This window comes from Microtus oregoni, unplaced genomic scaffold, assembly GCF_018167655.1.
Source record: "Microtus oregoni isolate MIOR12 unplaced genomic scaffold, Mior012 000029F_ref0000214, whole genome shotgun sequence".
Taxonomy (NCBI): Eukaryota; Metazoa; Chordata; class Mammalia; order Rodentia; family Cricetidae; genus Microtus; species Microtus oregoni.
Genome location: NW_024543088.1, coordinates 16,797,793 through 16,821,709, shown reverse-complemented (window position 1 = coordinate 16,821,709; position 23,917 = coordinate 16,797,793). Strand labels below are relative to the sequence as shown.

General features: G+C 42.4%; 1 protein-coding gene across 1 annotated transcript in view; it reads right to left on the bottom strand.

Moving 5' to 3' along the window:
* The window catches only part of Fgd4 (FYVE, RhoGEF and PH domain containing 4), a 119,495-nt gene that overhangs the window by 28,205 nt on the left and 67,373 nt on the right, over nt 1-23,917 (bottom strand). Inside the window, exons 4-7 of the mRNA XM_041677976.1 lie at nt 22,495-23,002; nt 13,312-13,401; nt 10,807-10,952; nt 10,267-10,423 (exon numbers count right to left, since the gene is read on the bottom strand). Of these exons, the coding sequence (XP_041533910.1) occupies nt 10,267-10,423; nt 10,807-10,952; nt 13,312-13,401; nt 22,495-23,002 (901 nt within the window). The remainder of the gene's footprint in view (nt 1-10,266; nt 10,424-10,806; nt 10,953-13,311; nt 13,402-22,494; nt 23,003-23,917) is intronic.

Below are 23,917 nucleotides of genomic sequence, written 5' to 3'. Positions count from 1 at the left end.
AGTTAAAAATTAGGTAGACCAATATAAAACTGCAATGTAATAAAGAACTTTCATCAGGGAATTTTTTTAACTTAACATTTTTTTTTATTTTTTAAAAACAATTTTACATACCAATCAAAATTCCCCCTCCCTCCCCTCTTCCCACTCTCCCCCCATCTTCTCTCCACCCCATCCTATATCTACTCCTCAGAGAGGGTAAGGTCTCCTGTGGGGAATCAACAAGGTCCGTCACATCAAGTTGAGGCAGGACCAAGGCCCCCCTCCCTGCATCTAGGCTGAGCAAGGTATCCCTCTTTAGGGAATGGGCTCCAAAAGGAAAGGGGCCATATTTTCTACCAAATAAAGCTGACAGAGCTCTGGGAAGCCTTGAAAGGAGGAAGTAGCCTGGGTCTTTCCAGGCTAGCTAGAGAGTCCCATGAGGAGAGTAGGCAGAGAACTTGAAAGTCCCAAAGGGAGAGAGATAGGCCAGAAGTAGGTGAATCTCTGTGAGTTTGTGGCCAGCCTGGTCTATAAGAACTAGCTCCAGGACAGGCTCCAAAGCTACAGAGAAACCCTGCCTTGAAAAACCAAAAATAAATTTTACAAAACTTGTAGGTAAATGAATGGAGCTGGAAACAACCATTCTGAGTAAGGTAACCCAGACCCAGAAAGACATTGATGCACGTTTTCTCTCATTTCTGGATGTTAACTTTGAATATTTAGGTTTCTCTTCTTATTCTTCCCCCCTTTCTCTCCCTGTCCCCCTGACTTGAAAGTGTGTAGCCCTGTGAATGTTACCAGTCTCTGTGAGCTCATATGTCAGTCCTGTTGCGTCTCAGAGACACTGTCCCCTTCATGTTACCCACTCCCTCTAGATCTTACAATTTTTCCTCCCCCTCTTCCACATAGGTCCCTGAACTCTGAGAGAAGAGGTGTGATGAAGACATCCCACTTAGGACTGAGTGTTCCGAAACCTCTCACTTTCCACACATTGTCCAGTTTGGGGTTCCTCTGGTGTTGGCTCAACAAGGCAATGATCTATGTCATTGGGAGTCATTTTATTGCTATGTTCCCTTAGCATAAGAGTAGTACATGATTTTCTCCTAGGCCCATGGCCTATCTAGTCCCTGGTTCTCAGCCAGCCAAGCAGTGTAAGGTAGGGTTTCCATCTCACTGACTGGGACTTAAATCCAATCATAGAGTGGTTGGTTACTCCCACAATGTCTGTCCCACTACTGCACCAGTGTAACATGTAGTCAGGTCATGGTTATAAAATGCAGGGTTCGTGGTTGGGTTGTTGTTTACCTTTCTCCTCTGGTAGCACAGCATAACTCACAGCACCATGAACACTGGTTTGTATGGGTGAAGGCTCTAGTTAGGCATCAGCTCAACTTCTTTGTATTCAATGAGACATGGAACTACAATAGCCTGATTGTTTAAGGTTTCCCTGGGAGCCCTTTGGCCAAGAACTAAACGATGTGTGACCCATTTCTGGCACTAGAGAATGGACAGAGGGAGGTGATTTTACTCTCCTTCCCACCCTCCATTAGTATCCACCAGGATCACCCTCAGCCCTGTAACAACATGCTTCCAGCTGCTGGTCCTCCCACCTCAACCCACTGGAGACCCCAACTCTTGCCTCAGACCTAGAGTCCTAACAGCTCGTTCATCTCTGTCACTCCAGATTATTCTTTGTCTCACTGCAACCTACTTCCAGGTAGTCCTCCTCTCACCACACTTTCAGCTTCCTAGGGACCCTGCCTCTTAGTGTGGATCCCTCAACCCTTCAGTCTCTTCTCCTAAGCTATCCCAACTCCTCTCTGCCACACACTGACCTGTAGAAGTGCTATCTACCAGGGAACCCACAACCACCATATTTTTCTAAGATCCAGAAAGGGAACAAACACCAATGAATTGAACACCCACCCAACAAAAACAAGAGCAGGTATCAACACCCAGAGTCACTGCAGTCATCTTAATCTGTGATGCCTAGATAGCAGCCCAAAACACAGTCAGTAAGAGCCAGGGAATATGCCTTCACCACAGTCCTCTTCATCTGTGATGCCTAGACCCAACCTAAAATACAGTCAGTAACAGCCAGGGCAATATGCCCTCACCAGCACAAATCAATGACTTAAAGATGCAACTCAAAACCTTGATAAGACAAGAACAAACTAAATCCAAACCAAGTCCATGGTAAAAACAATAATAAAAATCAGTACAGAAATCAACAAAATAGAAACAATGAAAGGAATACAAAGAATCAACAGATATAAAAGCTCGTTCTTTGAAAAGATACAGAAAATTGACAGACCCTTCACCCGAGTAACCAAAAATGAAAAACAAAACAAAACCCAAACAAAACTTGAAGCGCCACAACTTCACAACGGCCATTCTAAATGTACTGAAGTGCCTTGAGATTTATAGACTTTTGATTTGGTTAATTTTGATGTGCAACATTTATTTTACTTATAAGTATTTTTCATAATAAGGCTTACAAAATTAAATAAATAACAAATATATGTATTTATAGTCCTTGTATCATCTTTTATCTTAAAAATATGGGACACTGTACAAAATCATTATAGCCTTATAGTATTGGGTTATAATTAAAAAGCACAGGGCTGGAGAGACGGCTCAGTGGTTAAGAGCATTGCCTGCTCTTCCAAAGGTCCTGAGTTCAACTCCCGGCAACCACATGGTGGCTCACAACCATCTGTAATGAGGTCTGGTGCCCTCTTCTGGCCTGCAGACATACACACAGACAGAATATTGTATACACAATAAATAAATAAATAAATAATAAATATTTTTTTAAAAAAAGCACATAGAACTGTAGTTTTAGATACTGTCCTGGTTGTTTCTTTGACCAACTTGACACAAGCTGGAGATATCTGAGAAGACGGAATCACAACCAAGAAAACGCCCAGCAGATCTGCCTGTAGACACATTTGAAAGACATTTTTTTCATTTACTGATGTGGGAGGGCTTGGCGGGCTCTGTGAGTGGTGCCACCCCAGGGCAGTTGGTCCTGAGGTGTATAAGAAAGCAGGCAGAGTGACGTGGAGAAGTTGGTAAATGGTTCCTCCAGGGCTCTGCTTTAGTTCCTGCCTTCATGTTCCTCCTTAATTAAGGTTCCTCAATGATGGGAAGTCACCTGAGAGCTGTAAGATGAAATAAACCCTTTCCTCCCCAAGCTGCTTATGGTCATGGTGTTTTGTCACAGCAATAGAAAGCTTCATCAGGACAAATAGAAATGACAAGAAGAGAACAGGGCTCAGAGTAAGGAAGAAAACTATACAGAAATCACATGTATCACTAAGATTAATGTTAGGAATATTGAAGCTGGCAAGAATAAATTAAGATGCATATTATTATTCTAAGAGCAACCAATAAAAAGTTCAATTATTTAAAAATAAAAGGAAACAAAATAGTGCCATAAAATCTATTCATATAACATAAAAGGCAGAAGTCAAGAGCCATAGAATTCCAGCCACAAAAATATTATGTGATGCATAGAATTCTATTTCATGAAGTCAAAGACTTCGTGATCTACAAGTTTGAATACCCAGTGGAGAATTAACAAAGATGATCATGGCATTATCAAAAACTATTATATAAGCTTGGCAAAATGGAGGCAAACCCACGTACAGATATAAAGTAACAAAAAAAATGAGGCTTAATTGCAATGTAGCCATTCCCTTTTTAGATTTCAACCACTGAAAGAAAGTGAATTAGGAAACTGGGAACTCATTTTATAAATAACTATTCATCTATTAATTTATTGAGACTCCATTTTACTAGGTAGCCAACACTGGCTTCAAACTTTCCATCCTGCTTCCCCAGCCTCCTAAGTGTGAGAATTACATGCATTAAGCCTAAATTTATTTAGACTTAAGTCTTAGTTATTGTAAGTCTTAGTTATTGTTCTATTGTTGTGAAGAGACCCCATGACCAAGGCAACTCCTATGAAAGAAAGCATTTAAATGGGGACTGGCTTACAGTTTCAGAGGCTTAGTCCATTATCATCATGGCAGGGAGCATGGCAGCAGGTGTGGCAGGTATGGCAGGAGTAGTTGAGAGCTACACCCTGATCTGCAGGCAGAGAGAGAGACACTGGGCTTGGCGTGGGCTTTTGAAACCTCAAAACCCGCCCCCATTAACACACTTCCTCCAACAAGGCCACACCTCCTAATCCTTCTAATCATTCAAAACAGCTCCACTCCCTGGTGACTAAGCATTCACACACAGGAGCCTATAGAGGTCATTCTCATTCAAACCACCACATCTCACTCCCTGGCCCCCATAGCCTTGTAGCCATACATAATGTAAAAACGCAGTCAGTTCAACTTCAGAAGTCCCCGAAGTCTATGACAGTCCCAGCCCTGCTTTAAAACCCACGGTCTCTTCTGTGACTCATGCAGTCTCTTAACTGTATCCCATTGTAAAATCAAAATCCAAAAGCAGATCACATACTTCCAACATACAATGACACAGAATATATATTACCATTCCACTGGAAAGGAAAGGGAGTAGAGTGAGGAAGTCCTGGACCAAAGCAAGACTTAAAACCAGCAGGGAAAATTTCAAATTCTGCATCTCCAAATCTGACGTCAAAGTGTCCTTCAGAACTCTAACTCCTTTCGGCTGACTGCAACACGCTTCTCACTCATGGGCTGGATCCACGCCTGATCTGCAGCTTTTCTTAACAGGTACCCCATGACTCTGACATCTCTAACATCACGAGGTCTACAACACAATCTAGGCTTTCTAGCAGCATTCCTTAGAGCTGTGAAGAAAGATTCCATAGTCCTTCTCTTGAATCCGTGACTCTAGAACCAGAGACACACGGCCCCCTTTTCATTTGCATTTACATAAGCTTTCTATTATTGATGGGCACCTTCCCTTGCTTAAAATTTCCTTTAATTACTTTTTAAAAGTTATAAACTTAGGTGGATGGGGTCTTGCCCTGAGGTCACCACTCCCTTTATTCCATTTATCATTAGGCTTTAATTTTTTTTTATCTCCTTTAGCTCAATTACACTTCCTGGTGCTCATTTTCTCTTCAAACTGTACATTTTGTATTTTTCTTTGTATAGCTTGTTTTTTTTAATTATAGGTCGCATAAGAGTGATTATTAATAACCACAAGAGAGTCGATACTACACCATCTTGAAATCTTCTCTGCCAATGCCATTAGTCTTCAACACTTTTCAGTCTAGCCTTAGGCAGACTTTTAGGACAAGGGCAATAAAACAACCACATTCTTTACCAAAATATCACAACAATGGTCTCTAGGTCACTTAACTAATATTTCATTCTGAAACTTCATGAGCTGAACCCACACTGCTCTCATGACAACTATCCTTGCTCATGCTAGGGTGGCCTATTATGTCCTGCTTAAAATATCCAACCCCTTTTCTAGTCCAGAGTTTCACAGATTTCCATATCCTTCCAACATTCATCATGTCCATGCCTGTCATAGTGATATGCTACTTCCTGGTACCTACTTCAGTCTTAGTCACTATTCTATTGCTGAGAACAGATACCATGAACAATGTAATTCTTATTAAAGAAAATATTTAATTGAGGGTTTGCTAACAGGTTCAGAGGTTAAATCAATTATCATCATGGTGGAGAACATAGCAGCAGCCATGGCAACAGTGCTGGAAAGAAGCTGAGGGCTACATCCTAATCTACAGGCAGAGGTAGAGCGACACTGACTTGGTATGCTTTTGAAATCTCAAAACCCAACCTGGTGACATACTTTGTCCAACAACGCTATACCAATCCTTCTAATCCTTTCAAATAGCACCACTCATACATGAGCCTATGGGGGTCATCCTCATTCAAACCACCATATTCCAGAGTCATGGCGGGCCTGTTAAGAAAAGCTGCAGATCAGGCGTGGATCCAGCCCATGAGTGAGAAGCCTGTTGCAGTCAACAAAGCCGAAAGGAGTTAGAGTTCTGAAGGACACTTTGACGTCAGATTTGGAGATGCAGAATTTGAAATTTTCCCTGCTGGTTTTAAGTCTTGCTTTGGTCCAGGACTTCCTCACTATGCTCCCTTTCCTTTCCAGTGGAATGGTAATATATATTCTGTGTCATTGTATGTTGGAAGTATGTGATCTGCTTTTGGATTTTGATTTTACAATGGGATACAGTTAAGAGACTGCCATGAGTCACAGAAGAGACCGTGGGTTTTAAAGCAGGGCTGGGACTGTCATAGACTATGGGGACTTCTGAAGTTGAACTGACTGCGTTTTTACATTATGTATGGCTACAAGGCTATGGGGGCCAGGGAGTGAGATGTGGTGGTTTGAATGAGAATGACCTCTATAGGCCCATGTGTGTGAATGCTTAGTCACCAGGGAGTGGAGCTGTTTTGAATGATTAGAAGGATTAGGAGGTGTGGCCTTGTTGGAGGAAGTGTGTTAATGGGGGCGGGTTTTGAGGTTTCAAAAGCCCATGCCAAGCCCAGTCTTTCTGTTTCTGTCTCTCTGTCTCACCTCTCTCTGTCAGCCTGCATATCAACACGTAGCTCTTACTGCTGCTGCAGAGCCACGCCTGCTGCCATGCTCCCTGCCATGATGATAATGGACTTAGCTTCTGAAGCCTTACGCAAGCCCCCATTTAAGTGCTTTTTTCCTAAGAGTTCCCTTGGTCATGCCGTCTCTTCCCAGTAACAGAATAGTGACTAAGACACTCCAAAAGACTAACCTTTGCTAGTTTCAAAAGCAAATAGAGTCCTACTCAAAATATATTTTTTTTTACACCTAAACCTTCTAAAGTACTACCCATGTTTCTTTTAGAATTTAAGAAAAATGCTTTACACTGAGGTCTCTGATTCATTTAAATATGATTTTGGGGCAGGATGAGAGATAGGAGTCTTAATTTTATTTTTATTTATGTGGATATCCAGTTACCTCAGCATCATTTGTTGAAGATGCTGTATTTCCTCCTGTGTCTTTTTTTTGGGGGGGTGGGGGTGGGAGTGGGAAGGAGGCATATCTGTTATATATTAGATTGCTATACATATTCATTCTTATTTTGGGTATTCTACTTTATTCAGTATATATGTTTTTGCCAGTACCATATGGTTTTTATTACTATAGTGTAATGTGTCTTGTAATCTGCAATAGTGATTCCTCCTAAATTATTCTTTTTGTTCTGGATTGCTTCAGCTATATGGGGTCTTTTGTGGTTCCATATGAATTTTAGAATTTAGAATTTTGTATTTGTGAAAAATATTGTGGGAACTATAGTAATCTGTAAATTGCTTTTGGTATGATGGTCATTTTCATATTACTTCTACCGTCCACTAAGAATGAAAGGTCTTTCTGTTGTCTGCCGTGTTTCTCAGTCTCCTTCTTCAGAGATTCGAAGTTTTAACTGTGGAGGTCTTTCACCGCCTTGGTTAAACTTATTTCTAGGGATTTATTCATGTATGTTGAAGGATTCTAGTATCTCTAAGCTAAAGCCACCTTGATCACAGTGAATAATCGATACATTTATAAGTATTCTATTGAAGACATTTTTCTACTTATGTTTATCCTGGGTTAAGGGCAACAATTGAGAAACTGGACCTTCATAAAATTATAAACAACCTCTGTGCAGCTAGGAAACAAAACAACGACAAGGGAGCCCACAGGGTGGTGGATAATCTTTGCTAAGTAAACATCGGATAGAGGGGTAATATTCAGATTATATGAAGAACTTTGGAAAAACTGACTCAGTATTAGGCCTGGGATCTAAGCGTTCTCTAAAGAAGAAATAAAGACAGCAAAGAAACACCTCAAAAAATGTTCATCATGCCTAGTAATTATGGAACTGAGCAAGCAGAATGCTTCAGATCAACAAAATAATGAACCAGAGAGGCTAGAGAAGATGAAGGGAAATGGGCACTCTCATTCGCCATTGGTGGAACTGTACACTGCTGCAGTCCCTCTCAAAATCGGGGTGGAGAATTCTTTAAAAATTAAAAACAAATCTACCCTATGATCCAGCTACACCGTTCCTTGGCATATGACCAAAGGATTCACTCCGCAGATATCTGCTCGGCTGCATTCATTGCACTCTATTCACAAAAACTAGGAAGTAGAAACAATTGAAATGCTCTTCAGCTGAAGACTGGACAGTGAGAATGTGGTACATCTGCACAATGGAGTACCATTCAGCTCTAAAGAAAGATGAAATTTTTAGGTAAACAGTTGGAAGCAGAAAATATTGTATTGAGTGATGTAACCCAGACCCAGAAGACACCCAACACACCACATGTTCTCTCTCACTTATGGTTCCTCATCTCCAGATGTGAGCACATAACTGGAATAGCTGAAGAAGTCAGGAAGGTGAAAAGGGACCATGGGGTTGGGATAGCGGTACTGGAGAGCGGAATAGCAGGATGGAGATGATATGAGGGGAGAAATGGGGAAATGGAGAGGGGGCTTTAACGGAGAGAGTGGAGGATACCAACAGAAGAGGAGAGACAACACTAAAGAGTTTCGAAAACTCAAAAGAAATTACATTTTGTATTTTCCTAAAAGTATATGTATACATATATGCATACAGTTTTAATGAGGTTATGACATGGCGTGCTAATGCTCCCTGCAAGAGCTATTTGGTAAATATACTATTTACCAAAGCCTTCAGCACCAGGCATGAGAAACCTCCTTTTGGGTTGTAGGTTGGATGAGTCCAAGAGACTCCCAAACCTTATGGATGACTGCTGCTGATGTTGCTTACCTTCTCGAATTCGGGGGTGGGTCCTTATTGCTGAAATACCACATAATTTAGACACAGGACTCAGTTGAGTCAGGATGGATCTGACCTAAGGGCATCCCCTCTGTGGGTTAGCCTTCATGGTACTACACTGGTAATACATGGTACACTGTGGACTAGCTGACATGCTATGCAATCATGGGTGGGGAGGCTCTCAATAGTTCTACCCAGGTGTGATACCTACGAACCACACAAATGACTAGCATGGTAGGATGTCCTCAGAGTTCCAATAGAGGTGATCATGTTTTGGAGATAACCAATAGCTGTCTGATTGGACCCGAGGTCTGATTACCAGGTGGAAATGTAGTCAAATACTCATGGCTAGTGCTATCTGGATCTTGGAGGAGAACCTACTACTGCCACTTATTAAAGCAGTCCAAATCCTAACTGCATCCTGAATACCTACCTGATAACCACACAAAAGTGTAGCTCTCACCCATGATCAAGAAAGTTTCTCTTTGTAGCAGATGGAAACCATTACAGAACCGGATGTACAATCTCTTAGCTAAGGCTAAGGGAACATCACTGATGAGGGAGTGGAGGGAGTGCAAGAGTCAGAGAATCACAAAGTCTTCTGGAAGACCGAGTCTCCTAGAAATGACAGGGATGCTTCATCCATGAAACCTCAACAAGACTTGAACAATAGGCATGCTAAAGTGGATGGAGGTGAGTGTATAGAGCCTATGTCTAGGTCAAGAACTATAGGCAACTAATGGCTGCTGAGAGAGCCGGATTTGGTCTTTTCCAGGAGTGAGCCCATAATTGGTTTTTCAGTACCAAGTGGTCAGCCCTGAAAACATGTGTCAACTAGTAACACTTGGTGGATGGAGCAGGGTGTGTGAGCACATGTGGTGTGTGTTTGTACATGTGTGAGGGGTGTGTGTGCTTGTGTGTGCAGTGTATGTGTGTGGGGTGTGTGTCGGGGGTGTGAGTATGCTGTGTGCACCTGTGTGTGGTGGGTGCATGCATGTGGTGTGTGCACGTGTTTGTGTGGTGCATGTGTGTGGTGTGTGTATGGGGTGTGTGTGTGGTGTGTGTGTGGTGTGTGTGTGTGGTGTGTGTGTGGTGTGTGTGTGTGGTGCATGTGTGTGGTGTGTGTATGGGGTGTGTGTGTGTGGTGTATGTGTGTGGGGTGTGTGTATGCATTTATACACACACACGTGACAATGACAATTAAAGAAGTGGCAATAGATTTGAGAGGGAGTAAGAGGAACATAGAAAGGGAAAGGAGAAATGTAAGTAATTATTTCAAATAAAAATGCTGTAAGTATATTTTAACTAAAAAGTTTAAAAGCAATGCACACTGAGTGTTTTCAAGCACTAAGCAGGTGGTACACACTCAATAACTGATCTAACTGTGCAGATACTGTCTTTGCAGAATTTAAGAGTAGAATGGATTTTGGCTTAGTTTCTCGGAAAAATACTTTCATCTCAATTTGAGATCTTGAAGAACATATAATTTCTCAGGAAAAATTAACTTGTGAGCAGGGAGAAAAGTGGACTATTACCTGAATCTCCTCCGTCACTGCCTTGAACTGGGGAACACGCTCTGTCATGTTCTTAACCAGCTCCACGGCATTATCAAAGCCTTTGACATACTCTCCGTACATCTTCAGGAACGGAGCCAACTTTTGCAGGATGTCTCCAATTCTGGGTGTAGTTTCCCTATATTAAATATAGAAAGGTCATTAAAGATTCTTATAGAATGAGGAAATCAGTAGGCCTGCAGAGAGAGCAGGCTCTCTGTATGACCTATTCTAACATTAGCAAGAACACATTTTTAGATGGGAGCTTCGGAATCGCAGAAAGAGCCTACTGTCGGAATTGCCGATCACGCCTGGTCCTGTCTTCACTAGTCAGGGTACTGTTCAGAGAACAGACGCAAACGCCTATTCCAAGAAACCCAAGAATACAGTCCAGTTTCTATATGAAGACCTTGCACTATACTAACTGTGGTATTAGCAGCGTGTGGTGTGTCTGTTCTACTGTAAAAGCTGAAGAGTAGCACCCTGCATGCATGTCTCAGGCACAGCACTCCTGATTCTTACCATTCTTGCATCCGCTTCTCCAGCTCTGGCAACAGAAATTTACTGTGGAAGGCATTTATTGACGAAATGTTAGAAAAGATTTTATTCACCATCTCTGCAGGAAATGAGCCTCGGTTCGCTTCTTCTAACAGTTTGCAATAAAATACCTGAATAAAAGATAAATCAAATGTTACTTAGATTTCTTGGTTATCTGATTTTCACGGTAGCAGGTCTGCACTGGGCTAGAAACGACACCTCGTTGAATAAATGGGGAAGTTTGTGGCTTAAGAAATCAATCACTCCTTGAAAGGTAGGAGGAAATGCATGCTTTGATTTTGAAGAATTTTAAGTGTGAATTAGGGTGAGTTATTTCTAACTAAAACTATGCCCCCACCTATGTGTTATTTAACTTTTCCTATAGAATGATGGTAAGGTCCATAGTTAATAGAGTTTTTCTGTGCCAGAGAATTTCCAACTGACAGGGATTTACACCTCTCATCTATGGCTGTAATTAGGGATGTGGAAAGGTTATGTGTACGGTGTGATAGTGTTCCCTTACCATGATTGGATGACATCTATAGCAACTATACATTGCTCTGATGGTGTGTGATGGTGTTAACTGTCAACTTGGCAGGCCCTGGGCATGTCTTTGGGTAATCATCTTGATTGCATTAACTGAGATGGGAAACCTGCCCATGTGGGTGGTGGCATTCCCTGGCTGGGGTCTTGGACTCAGTGGGGAGAGGTGCTGAGCAGCACAGCACAGCACACTAGCCGCTCTCTGCTTCTAGACTACGATACAATGTGACCAGTTTTATCAAGCTCCTGTCCTCTTGGCCTTCCCTGTCTGATGGGTTGTGCCCTGGCCTTGAACCTCAAGTCAAAAGGAACTCTTTCCTCCTTGGCTTGTTTCTGTCAGGGTCGTATCACAGCACCAGAAAGGTGACTACGGTGTGGTGGTTGCTGACGTCACGTACTTCCTGCTAATACTCTATGTATCTTGAAAGGGGAGGATAGGGAACTTAACTCCCATAGTAGAAGTGGTGTTTAATATCTGGACAATGAGAGAACAAAAACAACAACAATAACCTTTTAGTTCTCATATTTTAATTTGTTTTTTTTTTTTTTTTTTAGTTTTTCGAGACAGGGTTTCTCTGTGGCTTTGGAGCCTGTCCTGGAACTAGCTCTGTGACCAGGCTGGCCTCGAACTCACAGAGATCCGCCTGCCTCTGCCTCCCGAGTGCTGGGATTAAAGGCGTGCGCCACCATCGCCCGGCTTTAATTTGTTTTTAAATAGATAATAACACATGGTAACCTGAGCACTTATCTGTGTGCTCAGGGATCTCCTGGACACTGTAACATGTTCCTGGAAGATAATTGACAAAACAGAGTCTTCAACTTTTAGCTACACTCTGCGAGGGCTACAGTACTCCTTAACTGCCATTTTGTTAAAACCAGGCAGACGAAAGTCCGTTCCCTCATGATGTCCAAACGATTATTAATTTTCTTTATTACTGGGAGGCAAAACATACTACCAAATTATCTCCTTATAGACTAGCAGATGGGGTGCCATATAATTAACAGATTAAGGCATGTAAAATGTTGGCAAAAGTAGTCAAATTAAGTTGACATTAAAGAAAAATAACAACTTGCCTAGAAGAAAAGACCTCTTTTCACCATGGAGCGCTTACTCGTTCCGAGACTGCATACCCATAAGGAAGAAAAGCCATCTTAAAGGCTCAGATGCCCCAGGCTTGCTTCGGTCTCACAGGGAAGTTCATTGACACCAATAATCTGAACTACAACTCCACTGTTGCACAGAATACAAATGTAAAGTGGTTTCACAAAATCCAAACAATGGCTGACCCTGGAAGCCAGCAATAAGGTGTGACCAGGACCCTGTGTTCCTTCAACATCCCAGTTTACCAGTGGCAAAAAAGGAGAACAAAACAACAAACCCTCAAACGCGGCCACTTCCTCTCTTAGCAAGAGATGCCTGCCGTAGTGGGTGACCCACTACTGTGGGACCACAGAGCATTCTGAAGCCAGCCTGATGCACTTAGGAACTCTCTAAGTGTACGGAAGAAACCATGCTCGAGGCTGTAGATAATTAAAGTACAAACTGTGGTACAGCAGACCCAGTATGCAACCAATATGACTGGATGACCAGCCAGCTTCCACACGAGGCTGAACAGTGGGCTTCCAAAGCCTTGGCACGACACAGTGCCAAGACAGCTGTGCCACTGAAGGAACCCTTGAGTCTGCTTAAATTTCAGCAGTTAACATGGCCTCCCAAGAACATAACAAACGGTCAAGACAGAATGAAGTTTGACATTATGGAACACAGTCATTCTGTGACTTGCATACAGAAACCTAGACTCTTATGAGCTGCAAACATCTTGTAGTCAGCAAGTTTATCAATGAGGCTGTGAACATTTCCTTAGAGCACGTAGCTTTCACTACCCAAACCAGTCAGGGCCGCACTGCAGTTCCTGAAATGTTCCCATCCCCAGGGCAAACTGTTACCTGATCTAAGAGGTTGAGCCGGCTGACGTACGCTCTTTCTGTAAGCAAAAGCTCACTGGCTATTTTGTGAAGTTTCTGCTCATTAGTCTCCTAAAAAAAAAAAAAATCAGATATTTGCACATAAGAAAAGGAAGCTAGACATTTTCCTTAAGTAACAAACACCAAATGAGAAAGCTCCATCAAAGCAGTTTTCCCTAATGTTTCAGGGATATCTGAGCACAAGCAGACGGCGCAATCTGATCGGAATGGAACTGCTGTGACATCTGTGCCTGGCAACACCGCTGTCACCGCTGGCAAGAACACTGTCTGTCTTCCTGAATTTGGGATTATACGTGGTCACTACATGCACTCATGGGTTCTGGGGAATCTGAACTCTAGTCTTCTGCTTGCTTAGCAAGTGCTGAGCCATTTTCCTGGCCCCTCACACTATTTAAAAAATAATTCAGCAGATTTATTTTGCTAAAAATATAAAGTATTTCTCATGGGTCATAAAACACGCTGACAGGTTACAGTGTTTATTATTGACATGAAATGAGGTCGTCACTGAGGTCACGGATCTCTGGGGTCTTGAATAGGATGCTTAGAAGAAACAATGCTTTGCTGACCGCACAGTACCTGAGCTGAACCTGGCCAAGTATGAATACATCGAACACATGTCATACTCGGCAGAGCCATGGGGTGGCAGCAGTACTCAGCTCGCCCACTGGCGGCAAGGTTAATCACTTAGATTTGCGTTCTCAGAACAAGCCGTAGGTATCTTATGGTACAGGTGAGGGTTAGACTAACGGAGCGTTGGTTTAGGTTCCTCCACATGTTCACATCTAAAGAGCCTTTAACATGTAATCGCCGACTTTGAGTTATGGTCATATCTTTCATAATTTGATTTGTTTGTGTTTTTCTGAGGCGGTCTCTCTATGCAGTCTGGCTGGCTGTCCTGAACTTGCCATGTATATACCAAGGTGGCTGAGAGCTCACACAGATCTGCCTGCCTCTGACTTCAGTGCTGGGATTCAAGACGTGTCAGTATGCCTCAGTCTCTGTCATCTTTTTAGCTATAAAACAGGCACAATTTTTATTCTTGCTTTACGGGCCATGTACACACAACAAAAATACTGAGCTGAAGATGGCTGGGTCCCACAGTTAAAAAGTCATGACATCAATTCCAGTCATATGATATGAACAAAGAACACAGGTACCAATTGTCTGCTAACAAAACCTGCTCTAACACAGAGTGTTGTAGCTATGGTGCATTTTAATATATATTTTATTTTTCCCCAAAGAAATTCCAGCTGACACAGACTTTTTAAGAGCATTTTAATAATCATTAGGTATATAAAATCTATAAATTTTAATGGAAAAATAGTTTCCAATTTAAAAGATTATTTTCTAAAACACACCTATTGTTGATTTACAAAGAAATGTTATATCTACCCAGACGGCGCTCTGTGATATTTATCATATATTATGACAGATCTAAGAAAATTTTCCTATGTGTTTCCAAGGCAGATTACAAATAACCCCCCTCCACACCTCTGACCTGGAGCTGGCCATGCCCAAGAGTAGACCCCAATGAGCCTCTTCATTTGGAAGGTGTCCTGTGCTGTCCATACCAGCAAAGAAAGAATGCCAGCGAGAACTTGAAGAGAAAGGCACAACTTTCCTTTCCGTCTATCAGCAACCGTGCCTACTCAAAGGTCCCTCCCGACCACGTGGAAGATCCCAAGCTTGGAGAACATCTGTTCAGCTTGGAGAACATCTGTGCAGCTGAACACAGGCTTCCTGCAAGCCAATGCTACCCTAGAGGGCAGGCTTGACCTCCTCTCTGGTCCCCGCCCTACACATCTGTCTTTAATTTTTGTGACATTCCATACAGGAAACCAGTGACCAGAAGCATTTCCTTCCCTTAGTTCTGGAAACCACTCAAGTTAACCAACCTTGAGGAGGGCGTCTTGTGAATTCGTTTATAGCTGATGGCCAGAAGCCCAGGTTGAGTTTATGGTTTGCAATTTAAGTGAAGCACGTGGGTCTTGGAGACTGAGCCCTCAGCAGGAAGCTTAGAGCAAGTGTCTGAAGTAACTAAATTCAAGGTCACAGCAGTTTACAGCACCGCTGAATGTTGCTCCCTGCTTGGAAGAAAGCCTTGCATGGGGCTTACAGAAGTGACCTGTGTTCTTTGAGTATGGGAGAAATTGATGTTAATTTGAGTTGATGCTTCCTTTTATGTCACCGGGCTTAATTAAATTTATGTGTAAATAAGGAAGTGGCTATATGTTATCTTATTTTTTGTGGTACTTTTGATGGAACTCTCAAACATACCAGGCAAGTAATCTTACTGAGCCACATCTCCAGACTGAAATAGGTTTAGTTTCATTGACATATTGGGTCTAGCCTGATTTTTTTAACATAAGATATTTAAATAAGTAGCTACAGTTTGTTAACATTTGCAAATTCAGAATTATCTGAGCTCTTTCTTCCTTGCCCTTAACCTTTCACTGAGAAACCCTCTGTACTGTGAGTCTTGGAAACAATAACGGCTACCTAACACTGATTCAATAAACAACCCAATTTCCTCCTAGAGGAGCAGGCTTGCCATTTCAAGATAACTAACAAATAATCACAAGTCTAAATAATTTTAAAATATAGTAAATTATATGAAGAAGCACCCTATATTACCTCTCCTGAAGGTAAAAGGATTTTGCTTCTTTAAAGATTTTTTTTATATAATTGTGACTGTGTGTGCATTTGCATGACGTGTGCCTGTGCACACTAACACAGAAGTCACATGACAGTTCAAGGATCCTTGCCCATTTTTCACCTATGCCGTTGAGGCAGAGTCTCTTTCTGAACACAGGACTCTTATTTTCTTAGTTAGGCTGAAAGCCAGCAAGAGCCATTGATCCCGTCTCCATCCCCACGCAGAGCTGGGGCCATAGCCTTGCACGGGGAGCTGGGCCTTTTCGTGGGCACTGAGATCTGAACTCTGGTCCACTCTAGATTACTGGGCTCTTTCCAGTTCAGCCGATTCCTTAGACGCTAAACTGCTGGGCTGCCTCTCCAGTCCATCTGATTCCTTAAAAAAAAAAAAACCAACCAACCCCCCCAAAGCTCCAAATCCTTTTAGAGCCTACTTCGGAGGCTCTTGACTGTCGTTCTAGCATTTACCTGGGAAGATCACTGAGCTGCCAGGCAGTCCAGGCTAGAGAGAGCCTCTGTTTGGGAAAACCAGCCTCCCCACAGCAGCGCAGCAATCTCAACAAACCAGAACAAAAACACCACCACCTAAATATCATGTGACTACACTCATATACTGAAAGTTGATTCTCCAAATAAAAATATATTTCAATGACACCACCATAATAAAAAAAGTTTCCCCTTTATAGTAATAGAATATGTATGTAAATTTCTTTCGGCCTACAATGCCATCTCAGCAATTTCCACATCCCTTCAGGTACTTCTCTCTCCACGGTTAGTCCCCCTTTACTTGCTGCTACAGCTTTGCTTTGTTGCAATGGATGAGTGGTTGAAATTACGCTTCTTAGCTCTTCAGTATATGAACTCTCGCGAGATTTCATTTTAAGCAGGAAACCTCATTTTAAATCGTTGCTCACAGATGACAAATTTGCTGCACTTTGTCCCATCTCCCGTTTACTCAACACGTGTATGCAAAAGATCCATGCTAACCACCAGGCGGTGAAATGATTCTCTGCTCTGGGGAATTCCTACCCACGTTGGCTGTTCATTATTTAAATTCCTCCACATCAGAAGAGGGGGTGGCTTTCTATAGACACATCTCAGAATTTCTTGAGGCCCGTTCTTTCATAAAAATTGGCATCGATGTAGGAAATAAACATTGTGTTCTCCAATTCAAGTGGTGCTTCAGTTTCAATGCATCATTTCAGTGCCTTCACAAATAACAGTCTTACACAACTACGAAACCCATGACTGAACCTGTAAGATATCAACAACGGTATAACAGCGGCACTTTTCTGTGGGGGTAGCCAATAATCTTTCTAATTGGATTTAAGGGAGGATTCGTGGCTAGTGTTATAGATAGGCCAAACACCCCGGCTGGTGACCTGAGAGGAGAACTTACTGCTGCCATTTTCCCAAACAAACATAGTTTCTGACTGAATTCTGAATGCCCATCTTTATACCCACAGATAAGTATAAACCTTACCCATCATCAAAGATCCACATCCAGTCATAATGCAGAGAAGAGGGGACTGCAGGGTGTCCACCTCCAACTGACATATCTGCAGTGAAACTCCGACACCTAACACTCAGGAACAAGTGTGAAGGAGTGGGTGGGAGGACACGAAAGTAAGATGCCCGGGACAATGCTGTTAGGTAGTGTTCCCTAGGCTTGACAGAAAATACTCCTATGGAATCGCAACAGTATGGTCACCTGAACAAGACCACCACAATGACAACAGCAGTTGATGTGCCAACATGGACAAGGGAGATTCCTCATGGTCTTGCCCCTAACTGCAGATCTACAGGTTGTCAGAGTCTGCTTAGACAGGAAGAATTAGTTTCATCTTGGGATGGGCTCCCATATAGGTTGTACAATCCCTAGTGGTAAGCCTCTAGACCCATGCACAGAAGGGAAGAGCTACATAGCTCTGTAGGTGTGTGTACATGCATTTAAATACACATACATAGATGCTAGTGACAAGAATAATCAAAACAGACCATGGATTTTGGAGGGAATGATAAGGGGGGGCTAAGGGGAGACATGGGTAAGAATCATATAAAATTCTTTTAAAAACCCACAAAATTAAAAATTTATTTTTATTTGTGATCCACCCTGTTTCCAAGATGAGGTATTCACTTTCCACAGAGGTATCCATACCTAGAAAATACCTCGAGTCTGTTCCTGAGTACTGGATCATTGTGCAGGTCTTCTTTCTGTTCTCTCAGACACATACAACTGATGCTTTCAAGACCCCATCTTCCTCTTTCCTGCACAAACCAGATCTTCTAGCACACCGTGACCTCAGCGGATCCTTCCAAATTTCTGCCTTATTTCAGTGTTCAGCTGAGCCCACGTTGGCCTCTGCTCTCCCTGGCTCCTATTGCTGAGCTACAGACTCTGACCAGCTCTCCATACCCGCATCTCAGGCCCTCAGCAAGGCTGGGAGGCTGCTGATGGGCTCTGCTCTCTGTGCCCAAATCCTTCAGAAGCATGGTCACAAGTTGTCATAATAGCTAACCATCTTACTTACTGCCCTCTGGCTCCTCTTTAACATACCCCATGGGACACCTTTCACCTCGATAAAGCAAGGCCCAACCTTAGAGCCAGCCACCTTTATGCCGTGGTCCGTCAGTACTCAGTTATATAGCTTGTCACAGACGTCTGCTAATAGCACTGAATTTATCCTCACTTACTGTCTTACTCACTGTTCTGTCCTGTGAAGAGACACCATGACCAAGGCAACCCTTAAAAAAAGAAAGCATTTAATTGAGGGCTTGCTTTATAGTTTTAGAGGGTTAGTTCCTGATCATCATATCATCATAACAGGAATAGACAGGCATGGCGGTAGAGCAGTAGCTGAGAGCTTTATATCCTGATCAGATATATATATATATATATATATATATATATATATATATATATATCTTGATCAGAGAGACATTGGGCTTTTGGAACCCCAAGCCCCACCCCCATGACACATTTCCTCCAACAAGACCTCATCTCCTAATAATTCTACTCCCTGGCCACTAAGCACTCAAATATATACTTTCAAATAAATTCAAGCCTATGGAGTCATTCTCATTCAAACTGCCAGAGTTTGTGTTCTAAATCTCAGTTTTATCTTCATCCTTCCCTTTCTTCTTCAGCTCATGATAAGGCAGGTGAGGCCAACTGCACGTCTAGGAAGATGACTCAACAGATAAAATGCTTGCCATTCAAGTTGAGAACCGGTGTTCAGATCCTCGCCCCAGAAACCACATAAAGCCATGGAAGTTCATGTGTTTATGCAATTCCAGGGGCTCTGTGAGTTGGCAGAGGCAGGGGAATGCTCAGAAGCCTAAACAATAGGCCCAACAGTTTATAATTAATATAAATATAAGTTTATAATTAATATAATCAATACAGTAATATAAGCCTCTGAGCGTTTATTTGGGACTGAATGGTTGCAGGACCAGGTAGGATGGAAACTTCTGTCTACACTGGGCCAATCAGCTGTCTTAGGCAGGCAAGGTGGAATAAACGTAGCATATCTTTACATAATTAAACAAATGCAGCATAAACAAAGTAACACACCTTTGCACAGTTAAAGTAATATTCTGCAACATAAACAAATGTAGTACATCTTTGCCCAGTTAAAATAATATTCCACCACATTTGCCATTGCTTTCATCTTCCCTCTGCTTGTGGGCATTTGGGAAACATTCATTGAGGACAGGAGGGGAGTCTGGCTACGATCCTTGGGGTTAATCTGTTTAGCCTGGCCAGCTAGCCAGGCATTCCTTCCCACCCTGCTGCACCATGGGTGGCCTGAAGCCTCCTGCTCAGGGGAAGAGAACTACCTTTCTGGACAGAGAAGGGCTCTTCCTTCATCAAGGGTATACAGGCAGGTGTACTACCCACTAGAACTTACAAACCAGCTCTCAGGAATATGGACATCAGGTTGACTATTTGTTTAAATGAGATCTATCTGAAATTCTTGATCTACTCATCTAAAGACAGAGCAATTATTTTTTCAGTTGTGTGCATGATGAATTTTAAAATCTTCCATTATATCTTAAAAATTTATCACATTAGAAAGTCCAAGAAGCATTGGATGATCTGAAGGTCACCAAGGGAATTTTATCACACATAACTACAAAGAATTACTACGTTATTGCGGAAAAGGGCTCTGTGGTCATGCAGTTTATATCCCTTAGCTACACAGTTTTATTAGCTTGTCCAATCACGAGCCAGAGGAGCATTATTACTTCTTCCTTGTTCAAACTGCTTACTCTACAATATTCTACTAAAAAATTTAAAAAGAACTTTTTTATTCCTAATTGTGCTAAAATACACAAAATAACAAAATTAACAAAATACACTATCCCTATACTATTGACATATTGCATTCTGAGATAATGAAACAACGTGGCAAGTCTCGGAGAAGGAGGGTAACACACTACAACCTGCTGATATTGGTGGTGTTTGGATCAACAGCTCACCCCACACCACACACGCCATCCACTGACTCTCAGGGAAAGGCCCTGTGTTACTCTATGCTTCATTAGCTAAAAAAAAGATTGCTTTGTCCTATTCTGCTTTATTTGTTCCTATCTTATTTCTAGATTCCTGTTTGTATTCTAGTGACAACCAGAAAGTAAGGGTATGAATTTGTCTGGGTGGAGAAAGAGGTATGATCTGAGAGAAACAGGAGGGGAAAGAATAATCAGAATATATTGTATGAAAGATATCTATTTCTAAGAAAGAAAAGAAAGAAAAAGAAAATTGCATTCTCTCTCTCAAGTCAAGTAAAAGTCATCTAAGAATATGCAGCTACGACAGAGCAGAACACAACGTAGAAGTAGCTAGGAACCAACCGCAGAAGCCACCAGCAAAGTTCCTGGATAGGGGCTGCACTTGCTGCATCACAGCGATCCTTGAGGATGCCATCTCAACTGTGAAAGACAACGTGTGTCTGCCTGTCTCTTCCTGTCAACTGTGAAAGATAAGGTGTTTCTGCCTGTCTCTTCCTGTCAACTGTGAAAGACTAGGTATTTCTGCCCGTCTCTTCCTGTCAGCTGTGATAGGCAAGGTGTTTCTGCCTGTCTCTTCCTGTCAACTGTGAAAGACAAGGTGTTTCTGCCTGTCTCTTCCTGTCAATTGTGAAAGACAAGGTGTTTCTGCCTGTCTCTTCCTGTCAACTGTGAAAGACAAGGTGTTTCTGCCTGTCTCTTCCTGTCACTATTTCTCATGTGCAGAAACACCAGGCTTTTCCTGCTCACTGATGAACAAGGAGAATCCCTTTGCTGTGCTGTGTTTCTTTGCTTTTCAGACAATGGTGTGAAGCACGAGTCACTTTCTCCCACCCAGTTGCTCAGAATTATAACCTTCGTTGATCGCACTGACACTACTGTTCTAAATACAACCACCAATCAGTACGTTAACATTTTAGAACCGGCCCTTTACTTAAGAGTGTCTGCTGATGCTAGGGTATATAAGCATAAATTTTCAGAAACAGATTTAAGATTTGGATTTTCTATTTGATGATGTTCCTACAATTGTCAAAGTTTTGATTTTATTTAGTATAATCACTGAGAAAGACTGAGGAAAAGAATTCTAGCTCATTTTCAGAGAAATACAGAGCATGCTAAAGACTAGGGAAATTCAGAATGAAACTTACATGACACCTTTGCTACAAGATATCCAAAGCATGGCATGAAAGCCATGTAATTAAAATCCCAAAGTAAGATACGGAAATAAACAAGACCAAAACAAATCTATAGCTAGAATCATACCAAAATACCTATGAGTTAATGGATGAGCCAGAAGTAGTCTCAAGATTTTCTGGTTCTGTTTGATCAATAATATTCTTTTTCATTCTTAAAAAAAGATTTTCTTAAAAGTTTGATAAAATACAGCTAGCAAGATTTCCTATCTGATGTGAGCTCGGCTCCACTGTGTCACCCCAACAACCTGAGCTATTTATTGCGCACACACGGAAGCAGTCAGAGGGCTACACGTGAGCCCGTGTTTCACTGTAAGGGATCCGTCTCAGATCAGTCTCATCTCCTGGCGCTGGGCCACTTTCCTACAGTCCCACCCTTGTCTAGGGTGACACCCCTGGCTGTGGCAGCTAGTATTTCCTGCATTTTCCTATTTAGGCTTGTGGTTTTTACATCACAGAAACAATACCGGTCTATAGCACCGAAATCTAGAGTCTCAAAGAACATCTGCCTCCCAAGTGGAAACAACGTGGTTGCTGTGGTTTGTCTACAATACAACCATGCTTTTAGAAATCACAACAGAGCGACCAAAAGAAGCCACACAGGAAGAAAAAGGGAAACACTTCTGAGACAGGGTAGAACCCAGTAGCTCCCAGAGCTTGCAAATGGTTCATCTGCTGGTGTGGATAACCCGAGTCACGCACGCATTTCCCAGGTGCTGTGAAACAGCCTGGACCGGAACACACTAGGCCATGCTTCCCCTGCAACGAGACAGCTTCTGCTTACCTTCATTTCAGGGTGCTGGTCCAACTTATCCAGTTCCATGGTGTTCACGCCATTCTCCTTCTCTGGTAGCTCAGCTTCCATCCCTGACCCTCCTCCTTTGGAGGGCAGCCCTAAGTCAGCACCCCGAGTCCGGCGGCTGCTGTCAGAGGCATCTTCATCATGGTTTTTGGTTATGGATGATGCAGAATCTGTGGCAGTTTCATTTCCTTCTCCGTTCACCAAGTGTGTGTCAGGAGAGGCCTCAGCACTTTGAACAGCAGCCTCTGGGCTCCTCACAGCCGCTTTCCCGTCCCCACAATCCGCCCGACTTTGCGCAGCCACCACACCGTTGGCCAAACCACCGCGCTGGCCCTGAGTCGGATCTGTATTGTTTTCCTGCTTCTGTGGAGAGTGCTGGGTTAGGAATTTCCGTGGAGGTGTGGAGGTCAATCCATGCTGTCCCGGAGTTTGAGGAATATTTAGGTTCACTGTAGAATCTTTTTGCAAATCGATGTAACTTGACAAAACACTATAAGATAAAATAGAAAAAGAAACATCGGCATGAAAAGTTTTAGCATGAAGACAAGTCAATTCCAGGTGAAAAGAGACGACTCTTATTCATGGTGGTTTTGGAAACACGGATCCTTGGGACATGAGTCGCGTTTAAACAAGAAAAGGGGGAAGGCTGGAGGTGGCTCAGCTGTCAGTGGCTGGCTCACAGCAAAAGCAGACTGAATGAACCTGAACATTTCTTTCCTGGTTAGAGCATTCCCGTGAGCCGTTTACTAGTACAACTCATTCAGTAAAGACTGAGATAAAAGAATATTTGTTTCATGAGGATACCTGTTCCCAAGATCTTTACTTTTTAATCATTTCTGCAAACAAGCATAGACATTTATGGTTTATAAACTTGTTATAAACCCAAGTTGGTTTGATTTGGAAAACAGAAACATTTTTAAACCTTTATTATACATAATAAATAGGATAGTAGCTGCCAGCTGGTATCTTTAATTTTGCTCCTGATCTTTCCAATCCAGTCCTTACAAATCAGATCCTTAAGCATGCAAGAGTCCACAAATGTATCCAGGAAACCTGTAAGATTAGCTTCTCCAGCTCCTGCATCTCCCATCTCCTGGGACAGCCTTCTCCTAACTGTGGCCTTGCCCCTCTGTAGTTCTCCATTTGTGTGCACATTAGGGTCAGTGCCCTGCTCGTCTCCGCCCAGCACATCTTCCCCCGGGCACTGGTAAAGTGCACTCCTCCCTCTGTCACTCAGGCCTTTTGAGAACCCTTTCTTGGTTGGTCTCCCTAAGCAGTACACTTCATCCCTTCCTCTAATCTTCTTTTAGTCATTTTTAAGCCCTTATTACTGTTGATAGTCTACATAATCTTGATAGCACTAACTGGACAATGGAACCTCACTCCCAATACATAATTATGTTCC